The 13,888-nt window shown below is 52.8% G+C and overlaps 1 protein-coding gene across 1 annotated transcript; it reads left to right on the top strand.

The window, feature by feature from the left end:
* The first annotated feature begins 2,357 nt into the window (after window positions 1–2,357).
* GHRL (ghrelin and obestatin prepropeptide) lies at window positions 2,358–6,467 on the top strand. The gene is made up of 4 exons (XM_043886275.1): window positions 2,358–2,523; window positions 2,722–2,835; window positions 5,727–5,835; window positions 6,318–6,467. The coding sequence occupies exons 1-4, from the start codon at window positions 2,416–2,418 to the stop codon at window positions 6,335–6,337; spliced, it is 351 nt and encodes a 116-aa protein (XP_043742210.1). The 5' UTR covers window positions 2,358–2,415; the 3' UTR covers window positions 6,338–6,467.
* Window positions 6,468–13,888: the final 7,421 nt, after the last annotated feature.

The raw sequence follows: 13,888 nt of genomic DNA, 5'->3' as shown, positions 1-13,888 counted from the left end.
TTTTGTTTTTTTTGCTGGAGCTGGCAAGGAGAGACTCTGAAAAAGCTGCCGGCCGTCTCGAACATCTCCCCACCCCACTCCACCTTCAGCCCTTCTGGGCTCCCAAGGTGAGGAGCCCTACGCTCAGGGGACCCACAAGGGGAAGGTCTCCCAGGGACACGCTTACCCTCTCCTGGGACTGATGGAGGCTCCTGGTTGAAAGCTCTCCAGCAGAAGGTACCGAGTCCCCACACTGCATGGTGGGGCTCAGTCCAGCCCCTCCCAGGTCCCCCACCCCTAGGGTCTCCACAAGGTCCACCTACGTCAGGCCAGCATCCGACGGCCAGAGGTCTGCTGGCGGCCCCAGCCCCTTCCTGATCGGGAGCCCGGCTGGCGGCCCACACGGCACTGAGGGCAGCGTGGCTTTGGGGGAAGGGTGGCCCCTTTAAACAGTCAGTTTTTCTCCCCGTGAAACGAGAGGTGCAGCCTCCCAAGTCTTCAAGGTCAATCACTCACGCCACTGCTCACAAGCCTTCAAAGTCTTCCCTCCGCCAGATCAAAGCCCAGATGCCTGTGCCAGGAGCTTCCCAAGAGCACTCATTCCCACCCCGCCCCTCCTTCCAGGCCTTTCCTCACAGCCCACTCCTCCCCCCACTGCTGCTACCGTCCTCCAAGCACCCCACCTCCTCGCTGGGGGGCTCCACACAGTCTACACCCACTCCCGCCGCTCACCTCGGCTCCCACCCTCGGCCTGCAGCGGGGCCTCCCTTCACAGCCCAGCCCCACTGCCATGGCCCTGATGGGGGCGGCCTTCCCCCGCTCCCAGCCCGAGCAGCGAGTTCCTCCTCTGAGACGCCAGAACGTCTACGCAGACCACACACCGAGGCCTCAGGAGTCACCGCCTGGGCAGCCGGTGGGACGAATGGCTCCGGGCAGGTTAAAAACCCCCGACGTGGTTGGCCAGCTCATCGTCAGGGAACATGTGACGTGGCCGAGGCTGGCAAAGGCACGAAGAACAGCTACCGCGTGACACTCGACAGCTTACAAAGGATGTCACGTCTTCACCTCGGTCTGTCCTCAAAGCCGCCCTGAGAGGCAGCCCTGCGCAGGGGACACTCTGTGACCTCGCTGAGGCCGGCGTGCGCGTGGTCAGCCGCGGCAGCGCCGGGGCCGCTTGGCTGCCTCTCAGGGCCGGCCGGGGGAGGGGAGGCAAGCCCACATGTTAAGGAAGACCACGCAGGGCGAAGCCATCCCGCTTCCTCCCAGAGGCGAGGACGGGCCTTCAGCCGCTGCTGGAGACAGTCACTGCCCTGCTCCTCCAGTTTCCCCATCTGAAAAACAGGCCTTCCTTCCGGGCGGCCTGAGAATGCCAGGAGGCTCCCAAGCCATGGGAGCCAGAGCTGCGTCCCTCATGAGGCCCGAGGCAGCACAAGCCTCAGATCGAGCGATGATACCTGGTTCATCACCGATTTCACGGACATGAACTTGGGCAAACTCCAGGAGAGGATGAGGGATGGGGACACCTGGCCGTCGCAGTCCATGGGGTCGCAAAGAGTCAGCCGTGACTTGGCAACTGAACAACAGCAACCGACCTGGTTCTATCCCAGGAGGAGGAGGCGAGCAGAAAGGCCAGCGGGTCACGGCCGCCAAGCAGCGATGCCAGGCTGGCCCCAGGGCACACTCTCCCCGCTCCCGCCCAAGCCGAGGCGGGCACGCCTGGGCACAGGAGGGGCAGGTGGCCCCATGGGGCCGCCCCAGCCAAGCCGGCCGTCTCCCAGGGATTTGACCTCTGCTGTTGACGTCTCCCTGGTGGGTGTCGGAAGCCTTTTTAGTTCCCAAGGAATGGCACTCAGCCCCCAGATGCCAGGCTGCCCTGAGAGATGGCTGCTAGTTTCAGACAAACACAGGCTGCCCTATATAAGGACCAGATGGCCACCAGTCGCCACCTCTGCCCGGAACCCCAGGTAGGCACTCTGGGCACGCTCGCGTGCGGGGGGTCTGTTTATGGGTCTAACTCATGGCAACAGCCGCGCACCCGCAGGCCCTTCTGAACACGGGGAGGTTGCAGGGCCCCGGGCCGCCTGGCTGCTCCCAGCTGGACTTGGGAGCAGCCCCGGTACCCCCACGTCTCCTGGGACCTGGCCGGTTCGCCTTCCTCACCCCTCCACCAGAAACATGGCACAAGGTTCTCAGGGTGGGGAACGAAGGATGTGGACAGTCCCACTGCCAAGCACCCGCCCCCAAGAGAACAGTCTTGGGAAGGAGCCCGCATGCTCCTACCTGGGGAGGCGGGCAGACGGCACTCCTGGGGGAGAGCTGCTCCAGACAGCAGTCACCCCGGGTGCAGGGGTCCAGTGCGGAGACCCGCCGCCATCTCTATAACCGGCCCAGAGACCCTCTCTCCTCCAGGTCCGTCTGCCTCCAGCCAGGGAAGCCATGCCTGCCCCATGGACCGTCTGCAGCCTGCTGCTGCTCAGCGTGCTCTGGCTGGACTTGGCCATGGCGGGCTCCAGCTTTCTGAGCCCCGAACATCAGAAACTGCAGGTGAGACATCACCCCGGGAGCCCCGCATCCTGAATGCCCCAAGCCGTGTGAGCTGGGCAGCAGCTCTCTCTGAGCTTCAGCTTTCTCCCCGAGCCAGAAGGAGGGCTCTGGGTCTGATCGTGGGTCCACACCTCACTCTGCTTCTCGGAGGAGAGGGGGGATTCGGGGCCTAACGGGAGCACCTCCTCTTTCCTGCAGAGAAAGGAACCTAAGAAGCCATCAGGCAGACTGAAGCCCCGGGCCCTGGAAGGCCAGTTTGACCCGGAGGTGGGAAGTCAGGCGGAAGGTGCAGAGGACGAGCTGGAAATCCGGGTGGGTCCCTCTGCAGTAGGAGGGCAGGTGGGGCAGGCAGGGGAGGGCGTTCACCCACACACACCCACTTAGCAGCTACTCAAGGGACATCAAACAGCAGGACAAGAGTGGACTCCACACCCCTGGCTCTTCCAGGTCTTCTCCATCAACAGGCAAATGTCCAAGGAAATTTGCTGCAACAGGAGGAGGCCCAGGAGAGGGGAGGGGGCGTGCCAGCAAGTATTCACACTCAGGAAGGAGGAGCTGCTCACAGGCTGCAGGTGTCTCCCCGCAGAAAACCTCCCGATGGGCTCAGGGCCCTTCAGGACCTGACCTTACTCTGTCTTGGCAGGGCGGCACCCTGGACGGGTGAACCCCCCTGCAGGCCAGAACAGAGCCTGGCAGGCTCGCCTGGGCTCAGGAATCCTGCCCGGGGCAAGGGCGCCGTTTGGAGAGAACGGGAGGACCAGGGCATGAAGGGTCTTAAGGGCCCCCCGTCACATGGCCTTCCTGCCGGGGGGCCTGGCCATGGTCCCGGGAAAGGACTGGCAAGGGTTTAGGTGGAGATGGGCATCTCCGTGCAGGGCGACCAGGGTCCCCCGAGGTGCCCGGTCACCACTGAGCGCCGCACCCCCTCGGCCTCACCTCCCACGGCTCCGCCCTCCTGCACGCGAGCGTACGCGGTCGCTTCAGTCATGTCCGACTCCTTGAGACCCCACGGACTGTAGCCCACCAGGCTCCCCAGCCCGTGGCATTCTCCAGGCAAGAGTACTGGAGTGGGCTGCCAGGCCCTCCTCCAGGGGATCTTCCCGACCCAGGGATCGAACCCGCGTCTCTTACATCTCCTGCATTGCCAGGTGGGTTCTTTAGCACAGTGCCACCTGGGAAGCCCTTCTACCCTCCTGCTTGGCATTGAAGCTCTACAACCGCCCATGAGGTCGGTACGGCTGATCTCCGTGGCCTCGTTTAGAGATGAGGAACAGAGGTTCAGCCAGGGGAATCCACTGGCCTAACGGGCCGCTGCCTGCAGGCGCCGAGGTGGGACCCACGGTCTGGGGGCCTCGGGTCCCCGAGCACTCGCTCTCCGTCGCCGGTCTGGCAGAGAGAGCAGGTGCCTGGAAAGTCTCCTCTGCCCGCCTCTGCTCCCATCAGAGGTCAAATCCCCAGCCCCCAGCCCCTGACTCTCGCCGGGCGCCTCCTCCACCACATGTGAGACCCCACCCGTCACGTTCCTACTTGACGACGGCCTGCGGTTCTTAGATTAAAACCAGGGGACTTTCCTGATGAGACTGTCAGGCCCAGCGGGGCAAGGGAAGCCCTGGGATGGCTCAGATGGGGGAGAAGTCTTGGCTGGGACTTCCCAGTTTCCACAGAGGCAACAGCAGGCCCCACCTCAGCCGGCACCAAGAGTGTGTGATGTCCAGAGGTGGGGGGCCCACCAGATGTGGGGGAAGCCTGAGACGCAGGCCGCAGAGCGTGGGCTGTGCGCCCCAAAGCCTCCATTCCCAGGGTCCCGCCTCAGGCGTCGCAGGCCCCTCCTCTCCCTCCAAACATTTTCCTAAAATGGAATCTCAGAGCGGAACGCTGTATAGACCAAGTCCTGTCCCACCCCACCCATCACCCACGGACCAGTCAGACACTGGGGCCAAGGTGGCCGTTTCCAGCCCCCCGAAGCCACGCTCCCCCGTCCGACAGCCCCTCACCTCCTGTCACCGCCCCTCGCCCGGCTCCAGGGCGCAGACCAGCCCGGCGGGTCCCCAGCTCAGTGCTCACGGAGCCCCAGTGTCTGCTGGGGTCACCCGACCACCCGCATCGGCCACGGGGCTGGAGGGGAAATGAGTATTTACTGAAGGGAGGGAACTGAGGGGCCTCAGTTCCCCCCAAATCGATGACATCATCTCCACAGCTCCATCTTCACGGTGGATGCAAGAGGGGGAGGTAACTTTTAAAAGGGGAACCCACATTTTATCTGATATTTTACCCACATATGGCCCCTCGGAACCCACATTTTGTTTTACTAACCCTCAGAGCATCCCGGCTCATCTGTGAAATGGGAGGCGGAGGGAAAGGCACTCAGCCCGGGCTGAGCAGGCTGAGGGCTGCACCGCTGCTGGGGCAGGAGGACCAAGGGCTCCCTTTCGGCCCCAAGATCCCTTTGTGGACTCACCCAGGAGCTCTGTCACCAACACGGCCAGGAACTGGATGAGCGGAAGCGAACATGGTCTCCGCTCCCCCGGAGAGAAACAATGATGCGGCCGCAACAGAGTTCCTTTCTGGTTGCCCCAATCTTTGAGCTTCAGTAAGTCATCTCATAGGCTGCCGAAAAACTAGGAGACGTGGGGTGATCCCCCTGGAGAAGGGAAGAGACAGAGGCACAGAAAGAACAGACTTGGCTCAGAGCATCGTTCTAGGAAGAGGTCAACTTCCTATCTGGTCCAACCCGGAACAAGGAAGGGCCTGTGTGGTCGAGGGGAAGAGCTCCTGGGAAGGGAGGGGGGTGCAGAGACCGTCCCCCGGGCCAGTGCTGCATCCACCAGGGAAGCCCTGCTCCCACATAACACCACCAGGGCCTGTAACTCCACCGCTGGCCATTCCGTTTGACGTCTTCTGAAGCTGAAAAGTGGGGGGGGGGTCACCTGATCTAGGGGACCCCGCAGCTTTTATCCGTAACCTCCTCAGAGCCAGGTAAAGAGGACACAAGGGAAGCCTCCTAAGGATCGTGGAGTGGCGAGACCAGGCCCGGGACAGACAGTGACCTGGCTAAGCCACCCCCTTGGGGACCCTGTCAGACCCCAGGCCCCCCCCCCCCGGCTTCCTGAGAACCCAGGGCCTCTTCTGGGGCGGGGGTGCAGGGGGCAGGGGTGGAAGGGTGGGGGTGACCTCTGACGATTCCTGGGTGGTCCTCCTCCTAGTTCAACGCCCCCTTTGACATTGGGATCAAGCTGTCAGGGGCTCAGTCCCTCCAGCATGGCCAGACGCTGGGGAAGTTTCTTCAGGACATCCTTTGGGAAGAAGCCGACGGTAAGTCCTTGCCCGGCTTGGCTCAATTGCGGGCTTCGCCGGAGTCCCAGTGCGAGCCTGCCTAGGGGTAACAAAACAGAGGTTTCATTCCCCACCCTGCCTCTCTAAAGAGCTTCTAATTCCTCTTTCCCGAAGAGTCATCACTCAGTACCCATCGGGGACAGGGGCCAGGGCCCCAGCTTTTAGGGGACGGGCCGAAGTTGCACGGTCCAACTCGGGGGCCTGTCCTCTCGCCATCACAACACATCTCCTCCCTCCCCCTGCGGAAGGAAAGCCAAATTGGATGGCAACAGGACAGCAGACACAGTAGTTTTTTTGGTGGTTTTTCTTTTTTTGGCTACACTGCAAGGCACGTGGATCCTAAGTTCCCCGACCAGGGATCAAACCCGTGCCCCCTGTAGTGGAAGCATGGAGTCTGAACCAGTGAACCGCCAGGGAAGTCCTGGACACAGCTCTTTGATTTGCCCTCTTGCATTTTTCAGAAACCCTGGCTGATGAGTGACCAGCCCTGGGACCAACCCCCTGTTCGTTCTCCACCCTCAGAAGCTCTCACGTGGCTTCCAGGACACTTCCGAGACCACATGCAGCTCTGAGGGGTGCTAGCCTAGGAGATGAATAAATGCTCAAATGGATGCAAAGGTTCAAAATGTTTATTTCACCAAAGACGAAAATTTCACATTTCAATGAAAAACAACCTGCCCCCGTAATTCCTGGTCTATGGTCAATGGAAAGAGAGGAGAGGACAAGGAAGGACATATAGCAAGGAGGTGTGCATGCTTAGAAACCAAACCAGATCCGCTCCTACAAGCAGATACGGCTGCCGGGGATTGCAGGAGTGGAGGTGGGGAGACAAGGAGGGGAACAGGAGGGGAAAGGAGGGGCAAGACGAAGGAAAAGACGACAAAGTTCCTTTAAACAGCAGAGCTTCCCAGGTGCCAAGCTGCAATGGGGGCTTCTTATTAATACTAGCAAGGGCTGTGTGAACAGGGAAACTTCTGGTGACACCATCAGAGCCAATGTTCCTGAACTGACATTCACGGGTGGACAGGATGCTGGGAAAGGGAAAGCCTGATTTTGAGACTGGACATGAGTGGGGCGCTAACAATGGCGAGCACCACTGCTGGACCTGGCTGACCTAACCCCTCCTCCTCAACCAATGAAAAGGCCTAACACAGCGGACGCCACCGCCTGTGGCCGAGACTGACCACTGCCTTGGTCTCTTCATTGATCTGGGACATGAGGTTGATGTCCAAACACGCTTGCAACCCCAGCTCATGGCTGAATGAGTCTTGATTGTTAAGTGCCACAACTAAATTCCAGCGAAGACCCAGTCTTCCTGGAAGGGATGTCACTTAGCACTCACTTGCACTTTGGTGCGAACATGTGAGCTAACTCAAGAGCTGGTGGCGATGGGTGGGCAATCACGGGGGAGGAGCACCACCCAGACACCCACCTGACATGTGCACACCCGTCACCAACATGCAGGACACCCCTCTGTGGAGCCGGGGCAACAGCCACACTCGGGAGAAACCTTGGTCACAGGGAGCTCCCTCTAGGAGCCAAGTACCTTCTCCAGTGAAGTTCTGGCCACCCGGCAATCAAGCATGCCTGCATGCTAAGTCGCTTCAGTCCTGTCTGACTCACTGCAACCCTATGGACGGTAGCCCACTAGCCTCCTCTGTCCGTGGGATTCTCCAGGCAAGAATACTAGAGTAGGTTGCCATGCCTGACTCCAGGGCATCTGCCCGACCCAGGGATCGAACCCACCTCTCTTACGTCTTCTGCATTGGCAGGTGGGTTCTTTACCACTAGCACCACCAGGGAAGCTCCTAGGCACTCAAGACAAAGCACGAATCACTGATCACGCTTGGTGGGCACCCAGAACCCCCACCACCATCCCTCAGCGAAGAGCCACTTGTGGCCAGAGGACCATCACTAAGGTCAGAGAGCCTCTTAGAAACAGAATCTGGGGCCCCGCCCCTGCCCTAGGACAGATAAGGATCTGCTTTCTAACAAGACCCCCAGGCACATATAAAGTGGTTTAGAGGCCACAGGGTCCAATTCACAAGCAGAGCCCGGTCCCCCGCCAGGCTTGGAGCAAGTGTCGACTCTCCTGTGACAAGAAAATGCAGACCTGGCCCGCGGGCCTCAAAAAAACTGAGCCCGCAGGAAAGAGCTGTCCTTCCTGCTCTTTCACATACCTCCCCCACCGGCCCTCTAAGCCTCAGCTCTGACGTCAACGCCAGGCCTGTCCATCGGGCGGACAACACACACACTTCTCCATCTCTCAGAGCACCTCACACACTGACAATCTGACTGCCCAGTGCCTTAGCTCAATGAGCCCTTGCTTCTGAAAGCATCTGCTTCTAAGTGGCTATCACAGTTTGAAAGGCTTTGTCCCCACAGGAGGAATCTAAGGTACTAGAAAGCAGGTGAACGGCTTGGGTGCGGGGAGGGAAGGAGGAAGCTGAAGCCTCCAGCCCCTCGCTCTGATGCAGAGACCAACATGCGGGCCTGGAGCCGAGTCACATCCCAGCTCTAAAGTTGAGCAGGGGTGCCATCCTAGCCCACCGCCCTCTTCTCAACACCCAGAGGAGGACCCAAGGCCTGAACACGTTCAAAGGGCCCAAGAAACCCGCTCCTGACCTGATGGACAGCAGCCAGATGGGGCTCAGGGGAGGACAGGTGTCAGGCCCCAGGGAACGCTGGTCACCGGCTGCCCCCTCCTCAGAGACAAGGCCTTACTCCTTCCTCAAGGGCCACACCAGCCTTCCCTCCCACTCGCCCAGGTCATTCACTCCACACACAGATGAGAAGCACCCACTGTGGCCTGGGCTCTCTCACTGGCCCAGGCAGCGCTGGAAAGCTTCAGACTCAGACTTGAATGTGAACACCAGCTGCGGACCCACCCATGACAATGAAGTGTGCGGGCCCTTCCCACGTAAACACTCGTCTTCACTGGTCACTGTCAAGGACGAACCAAGCATCTCCCACATGACACCTGCACGTTAACTGTCTTAACAGCCACCACTTACTGCATTCTTCCTGGGCACCCCTGGTAGCTGAGATGGTAAAGAATCTGCCTGCAATGCAGGAGACCCAGGTTTGATCCCTGGGTCAGAGAAGACCCCCTGGAGAAGGGAACGCTACCCACTCCAGTGTTCTTGCCTGGAGAATCCCAGAGATAGAGGAGCCTGGCAAGCTACAGTCCATAGGGTCACAGAGAGTCAGACACGACTCAGACTCTTTACAAAGAGTCAGACACGACTGAGCGACTAACACTTTCACTTTCCTGGGCACCAGGCACTGCTCAAAATACTGCTTACATGAATTTAGCGTGATTTCAGTTAATTTTCACACAAAAAAAACCCACTCATGAGGGAGAAAACTGAAGTCCAGAGGCATTAAGCGACTTCCCAAGGTCACAGAGCAAACACGTTTCTGACCCACCCAGAGCTATGGGCTTAGGCCGCACTCCCGCACACTCAGCTGCTTCCCACACACTCAGCTGCACACTCGGTGACCCACGTCACTGCCTGACCCTACTGCCTAAGGTCCCAGGGGTTCCTCTTGTTTCTAGTTCTCATTTTCCTTCACAATACATGGGGTCAGCTTGGAGTGGGCTGAGAACAATTTCAAGTCAATAACTGGCAGAAAAACTGATCACAGGGAACATACTTGAGAATACATAGCATTTCTAACCTGGTCCCAGGTCAGCCTGCTCAGACCTGCTCCTGCACACGTCCCTTCTTGACACCACTAACTCCGGTTCTCTGAAGCTGGTGTACTTATCCCCAGGCTGAGCAAGGTATTTGCCACAGGGGAGAAAACACCTCCTTTAAAAACAGACTTTAAAAAAACCAAACTTCTGTGTTCTATAACTAATATGCCAGGTACATTAGCATAATAGCACATGAACTTAACCTCTTACACACTGACAGGGGTGTAAGAAATTCTCTTACGATGGTGTACAGACACAACAGTGGAGACTCAAGCTTAGTTACCTCCCTTTAGTCTGAATCCACGTCCACACGGCATTGTCAGATGAGCGTTTACAGCAAGCAAGGGGACTGCCTGGCCACAGACCAACGGTTCTTCTGCCGTCTTGGAAACTTCACTCAAGAACCACACACTTTAGTGGACACTGGCCCGGATGTTACGGAAATCACTGATGCAAAAATGAAAACGCTTGGTATCTTCAGGACATTCCATCCAAATGCAGAAGAATACACCTTCTTCTTAAGTACACATGGAACATTCTCCAGGATTGACCACATCTTGGGTCACAAATCAAACCTCAGTAAATTAAAGAAAACTGAAATCAAGCATCTTCTCTGACCATAATGCTATGAGACTAGATATCAATTACAAGAAAAAACTGTAAAAAACAAACACATGGAGATTAAACAACACATTTCTAAATAACCAACAGGTTACTGAAGAAATCAAAAGGGAAATCAAAAAATTTCTAGAAACAAATGACAATGAAAACATGACAACTCAAAACCTATGGGATGCAGCAAAAGCAGTTCTAAGAGCGAAGTTTATAGCAATACAATCCTACCTCAAGAAAGAAGAAAAACATCGAACAGATAACCTAATTTTACACCTAAAACAACTGGAAAAAGAAAAAAAAAATTGGTAGAAGGAGAGAAATCATAAAGTTCAGAGCAGATATAATTGAAAAAGAAATGAAACAAACAATGATAAAGATTAATAAAACTAAAACGGTTCTTTGAGAAGATAAACAAAATTGACAAACCTTTAGCCAGACTCATCACGAAAAAAGGAGAGAAGAACTAAATCAGCAAAATTAGAAATGAAAAAGGAGAGGTTACAACAGACAATGCAATACAAAGGATTGTAAGAGACTATTATGAACAGCTATATGGCAATAAAATGGATAACCTGGAGGAAATGGACAGATTCCTAAAAAAGTTCAATCTTCCAAGACTGAACCAAGGAGAAATAGAAATTATGAATAACCCAACTACAAGCACTGGGATTGAAGCAGTGATCAAAAATCTCCCAAAAAACAAAAGCCCAGGACCAGATGGCTTCACGGGAGAATTCTATCAAACATTTAGAGAAGAGCTAATGACTATCCTTCTAAAACTCTTTCAAAAAACTGCAGAGGAAGGAACACTTCCTAACTCATTCTATGAGGTCACCATCATCCTGATACCAAAACCAGACAAAGACAACACAAAAAAAGAAAACTACAGGCCAATATCACAGATGAATATAGATGCAAAAATCCTCAACAAAATTTTAGCAAACAAGATTCAGCAACACATCAAAAAGCTCATACACCATGATCAAGTTGGGTTGATTCCAGGGAAGCAAGGATTCTTCAATATACACAAAAAATCAATGTGATACACCATATTAACAAATTGAAATATAAAAACCATATGATAATCTCAATAGATGCAGATAAAGCTGTTGACAAAATTCAACACCCACTTATGACTAAAACTCTTCAAAAAAATGGGCATAGAAGGAACCTACCTGAACACAGTAAAGGCCATATATGATAAGCCTACAGCAAACATTATTCTCAATGGTGAAAAACTGAAAGCATTCCCCCTAAGATCAGGAACAAGACAAGGGTGTCCACTTTCACCACTATTATTCAACATAGTTCTGAAGTCCAAGCTACAGCAATCAGGGAAGAAAAAGAAATAAAAGGAATCCAGATCGGAAAAGAAGAAGTAAAGCTCTCACTGTTTGCAGATGACATGAAACTGTATACAGAAAATCCTAAAGATAGTATCAGAAAATTACTTAGAGCTAATCAGTGAATTTAGCAAAGTTGCAGAATACAAAATCAATACACAGAAATCACTGGCATTTCTATATACTAACAATGAAAAATGAGAAATTAAGGAGTCAATCCCATTCACCATTACAACAAAAAAGAATTAAATATCTAGGAATAAACTCACATAAGGAGACAAAAGAACTGTATACAGAATGTGAAAATTATAAAACACTAATGAAATAAATCAAAGATGACATAAACAGATGGAGAGAGATTCCATGTTCCTGGGTAAGAAGAATCAATATTGTGAAAATGACTGTACTACCAAATGCAATATACAGATTCAATGTGATCCCTATCAAATTATCAATGGCATTTTTCACAGAACTAGAACATAAAATCTCACAATTCATATGGAAACACAAAAGACCCCAAATAGCCAAAGCAGTCTTGAGAGAGAAGAATGGAGCTGGAGCAATCGGCCTTCCTGACTTCAGATTATACTACAAAGCTACAGTCATCAAGATAGTATGGTACTGGCACAAAAACAGAGATATGACCAATGGAACAAGACAGAAAGCCCAGAAATAAACCCATGCACCTATGGGTACCTTATTTCTAACAAAGAAGGCAAGAATATACAATAGGGCAAAGACAGCCTCTTCAATAAATGGTGCTGGGAAAACTGGACAGCTACACATAAAAGAATGAAATCTGGACACTTCCTAACACCACACAGAAAGATAAACTCAAAATGGACTAGACACCTAAATATAAGACCAGAAACTATAAAACTCTTAGAGGAAAACCATAGGCAGAATACTCAATGACATAAATCAAAGCAAGATCCTCTAGGACCCACCTCCTAGAGAAACCAAAATAAAAACAAAAGTAAACAAGTGGGACCTGATTAAACTTAAAAGCTTTTGCATAGCAAAGGAAACTATAAGCAAGGTGAAAAGACAACCCTCAGAATGGAAGAAAATAATAGCCAATGAAACAACTGACAAAGGATTAATTTACAAAATATACAAGTAGCTCATACAACTCAATACCAGAAAAACAAACAACCCAATCAAAAAGTGGGGAAAAGACCTAAACAGACATTTCTCCAAAGGAGACATACAGATGGCTAACAAACACATGAAAAGATGCTCAACATTGCTCATTATGAGAAATGCAAATCAAAACTACAATGAGATATCACCTCACACGGGCACAAACTGCCATCATCAAAAAGTCTACAAACAAATGCTGGAGAGTGTGTGGAGAAAAGGGAACCCTCTTGCACTGTTGGTGGGAATGTAAATTGATACAGCCACTATGAAAGATGGTATAGATATTCCTTTAAAAACTTGGAATAAAACCACCATACGACCCAGCAATCCCACTCCAAGGCATTTACCCTGAGGAAACCGAAATTGAAAAAGACACATGTATCCCATTGCTCACTGCAGCACTATTTATAATAGCCAGAACATGGAAGCAACCTAGATGTCCATCGAGAGATGAATGGATAAAGAAGTTGTGGTATATATACACAATGGAATATTACCCAGCCATAAAAAGGAACACATTTGAGTCAGTTCTAATGAGGTGGATGAACCTAGAACCTATTATACAGAGTGAAGTGAGTCAGAAAAAGAAAGATAAATATTGTATTCTAATGCCTATATACAGAATCTAGAAAAATGGTACTGAACAATTTATTTACAGGGCAGCAATGGAGAAACAGACATAAAGAATAGACTCACGGACATGGGGAGAGGGAAGGAGAGGGTGAGATGTATGGGAAGAGTAACATGGAAACTTACATGACCATATGTAAGAGAGATAGCCAACAGGAATTTTCTGTATGGCTCAGGAAACTCAAATAGGGGCTCTGTATCAACCTAGAGGGGTGGGATGGGGAGGGAGATGGGAGGGGGGTTCAAAAGGGAGGGGATATATGTATACCTATGGCTGATTCATGTTAAGGTTTCACAGAAAACAACAAAATTCTATAAAGCAATTATCCTTCAATCAAAAAATAAAAATGAAACAAAAATGAAAATGCTTGCATTACTAAGTGCTTGCAGGACAGCTTGACTATGCCTGATCCCAAATTTAACACAGAGAGAAAGATGTGAAACCTCAGAAAGGCCGAGAGCAGATTTCCAGAGACAAAGAGGCTATCGCTGCGTCACATGGACGCAGCTGCCATGCGTTTGGCTGAGACCAAGTGAAGAATGTACTGGAAATATACAAACCAATGACTGTGTGTCCAAGAGGAGGCCTCCACAGATTCCA

The sequence above is a fragment of the Cervus elaphus genome, chromosome 24, assembly GCF_910594005.1.
Source record: "Cervus elaphus chromosome 24, mCerEla1.1, whole genome shotgun sequence".
Taxonomy (NCBI): Eukaryota; Metazoa; Chordata; class Mammalia; order Artiodactyla; family Cervidae; genus Cervus; species Cervus elaphus.
The sequence above is the reverse complement of the archived record's forward strand: the minus strand, read 5'-3'. Positions and strand labels throughout refer to the sequence as shown.

What these genes read in the sequence shown, in the direction of transcription:
- GHRL (XM_043886275.1), top strand. Translation starts at nt 2,416, where the DNA reads ATGCCTGCCCCATGGACCGTCTGCAGCCTGCTGCTGCTCAGCGTGCTC. An exon ending in AGGACGAGCTGGAAATCCGG is followed by an intron (nt 2,836 to 5,726) that starts GTGGGTCCCTCT and finishes TCCTCCTCCTAG; the next exon opens with TTCAACGCCCCCTTTGACAT. An exon ending in CCTTTGGGAAGAAGCCGACG is followed by an intron (nt 5,836 to 6,317) that starts GTAAGTCCTTGC and finishes TGCATTTTTCAG; the next exon opens with AAACCCTGGCTGATGAGTGA.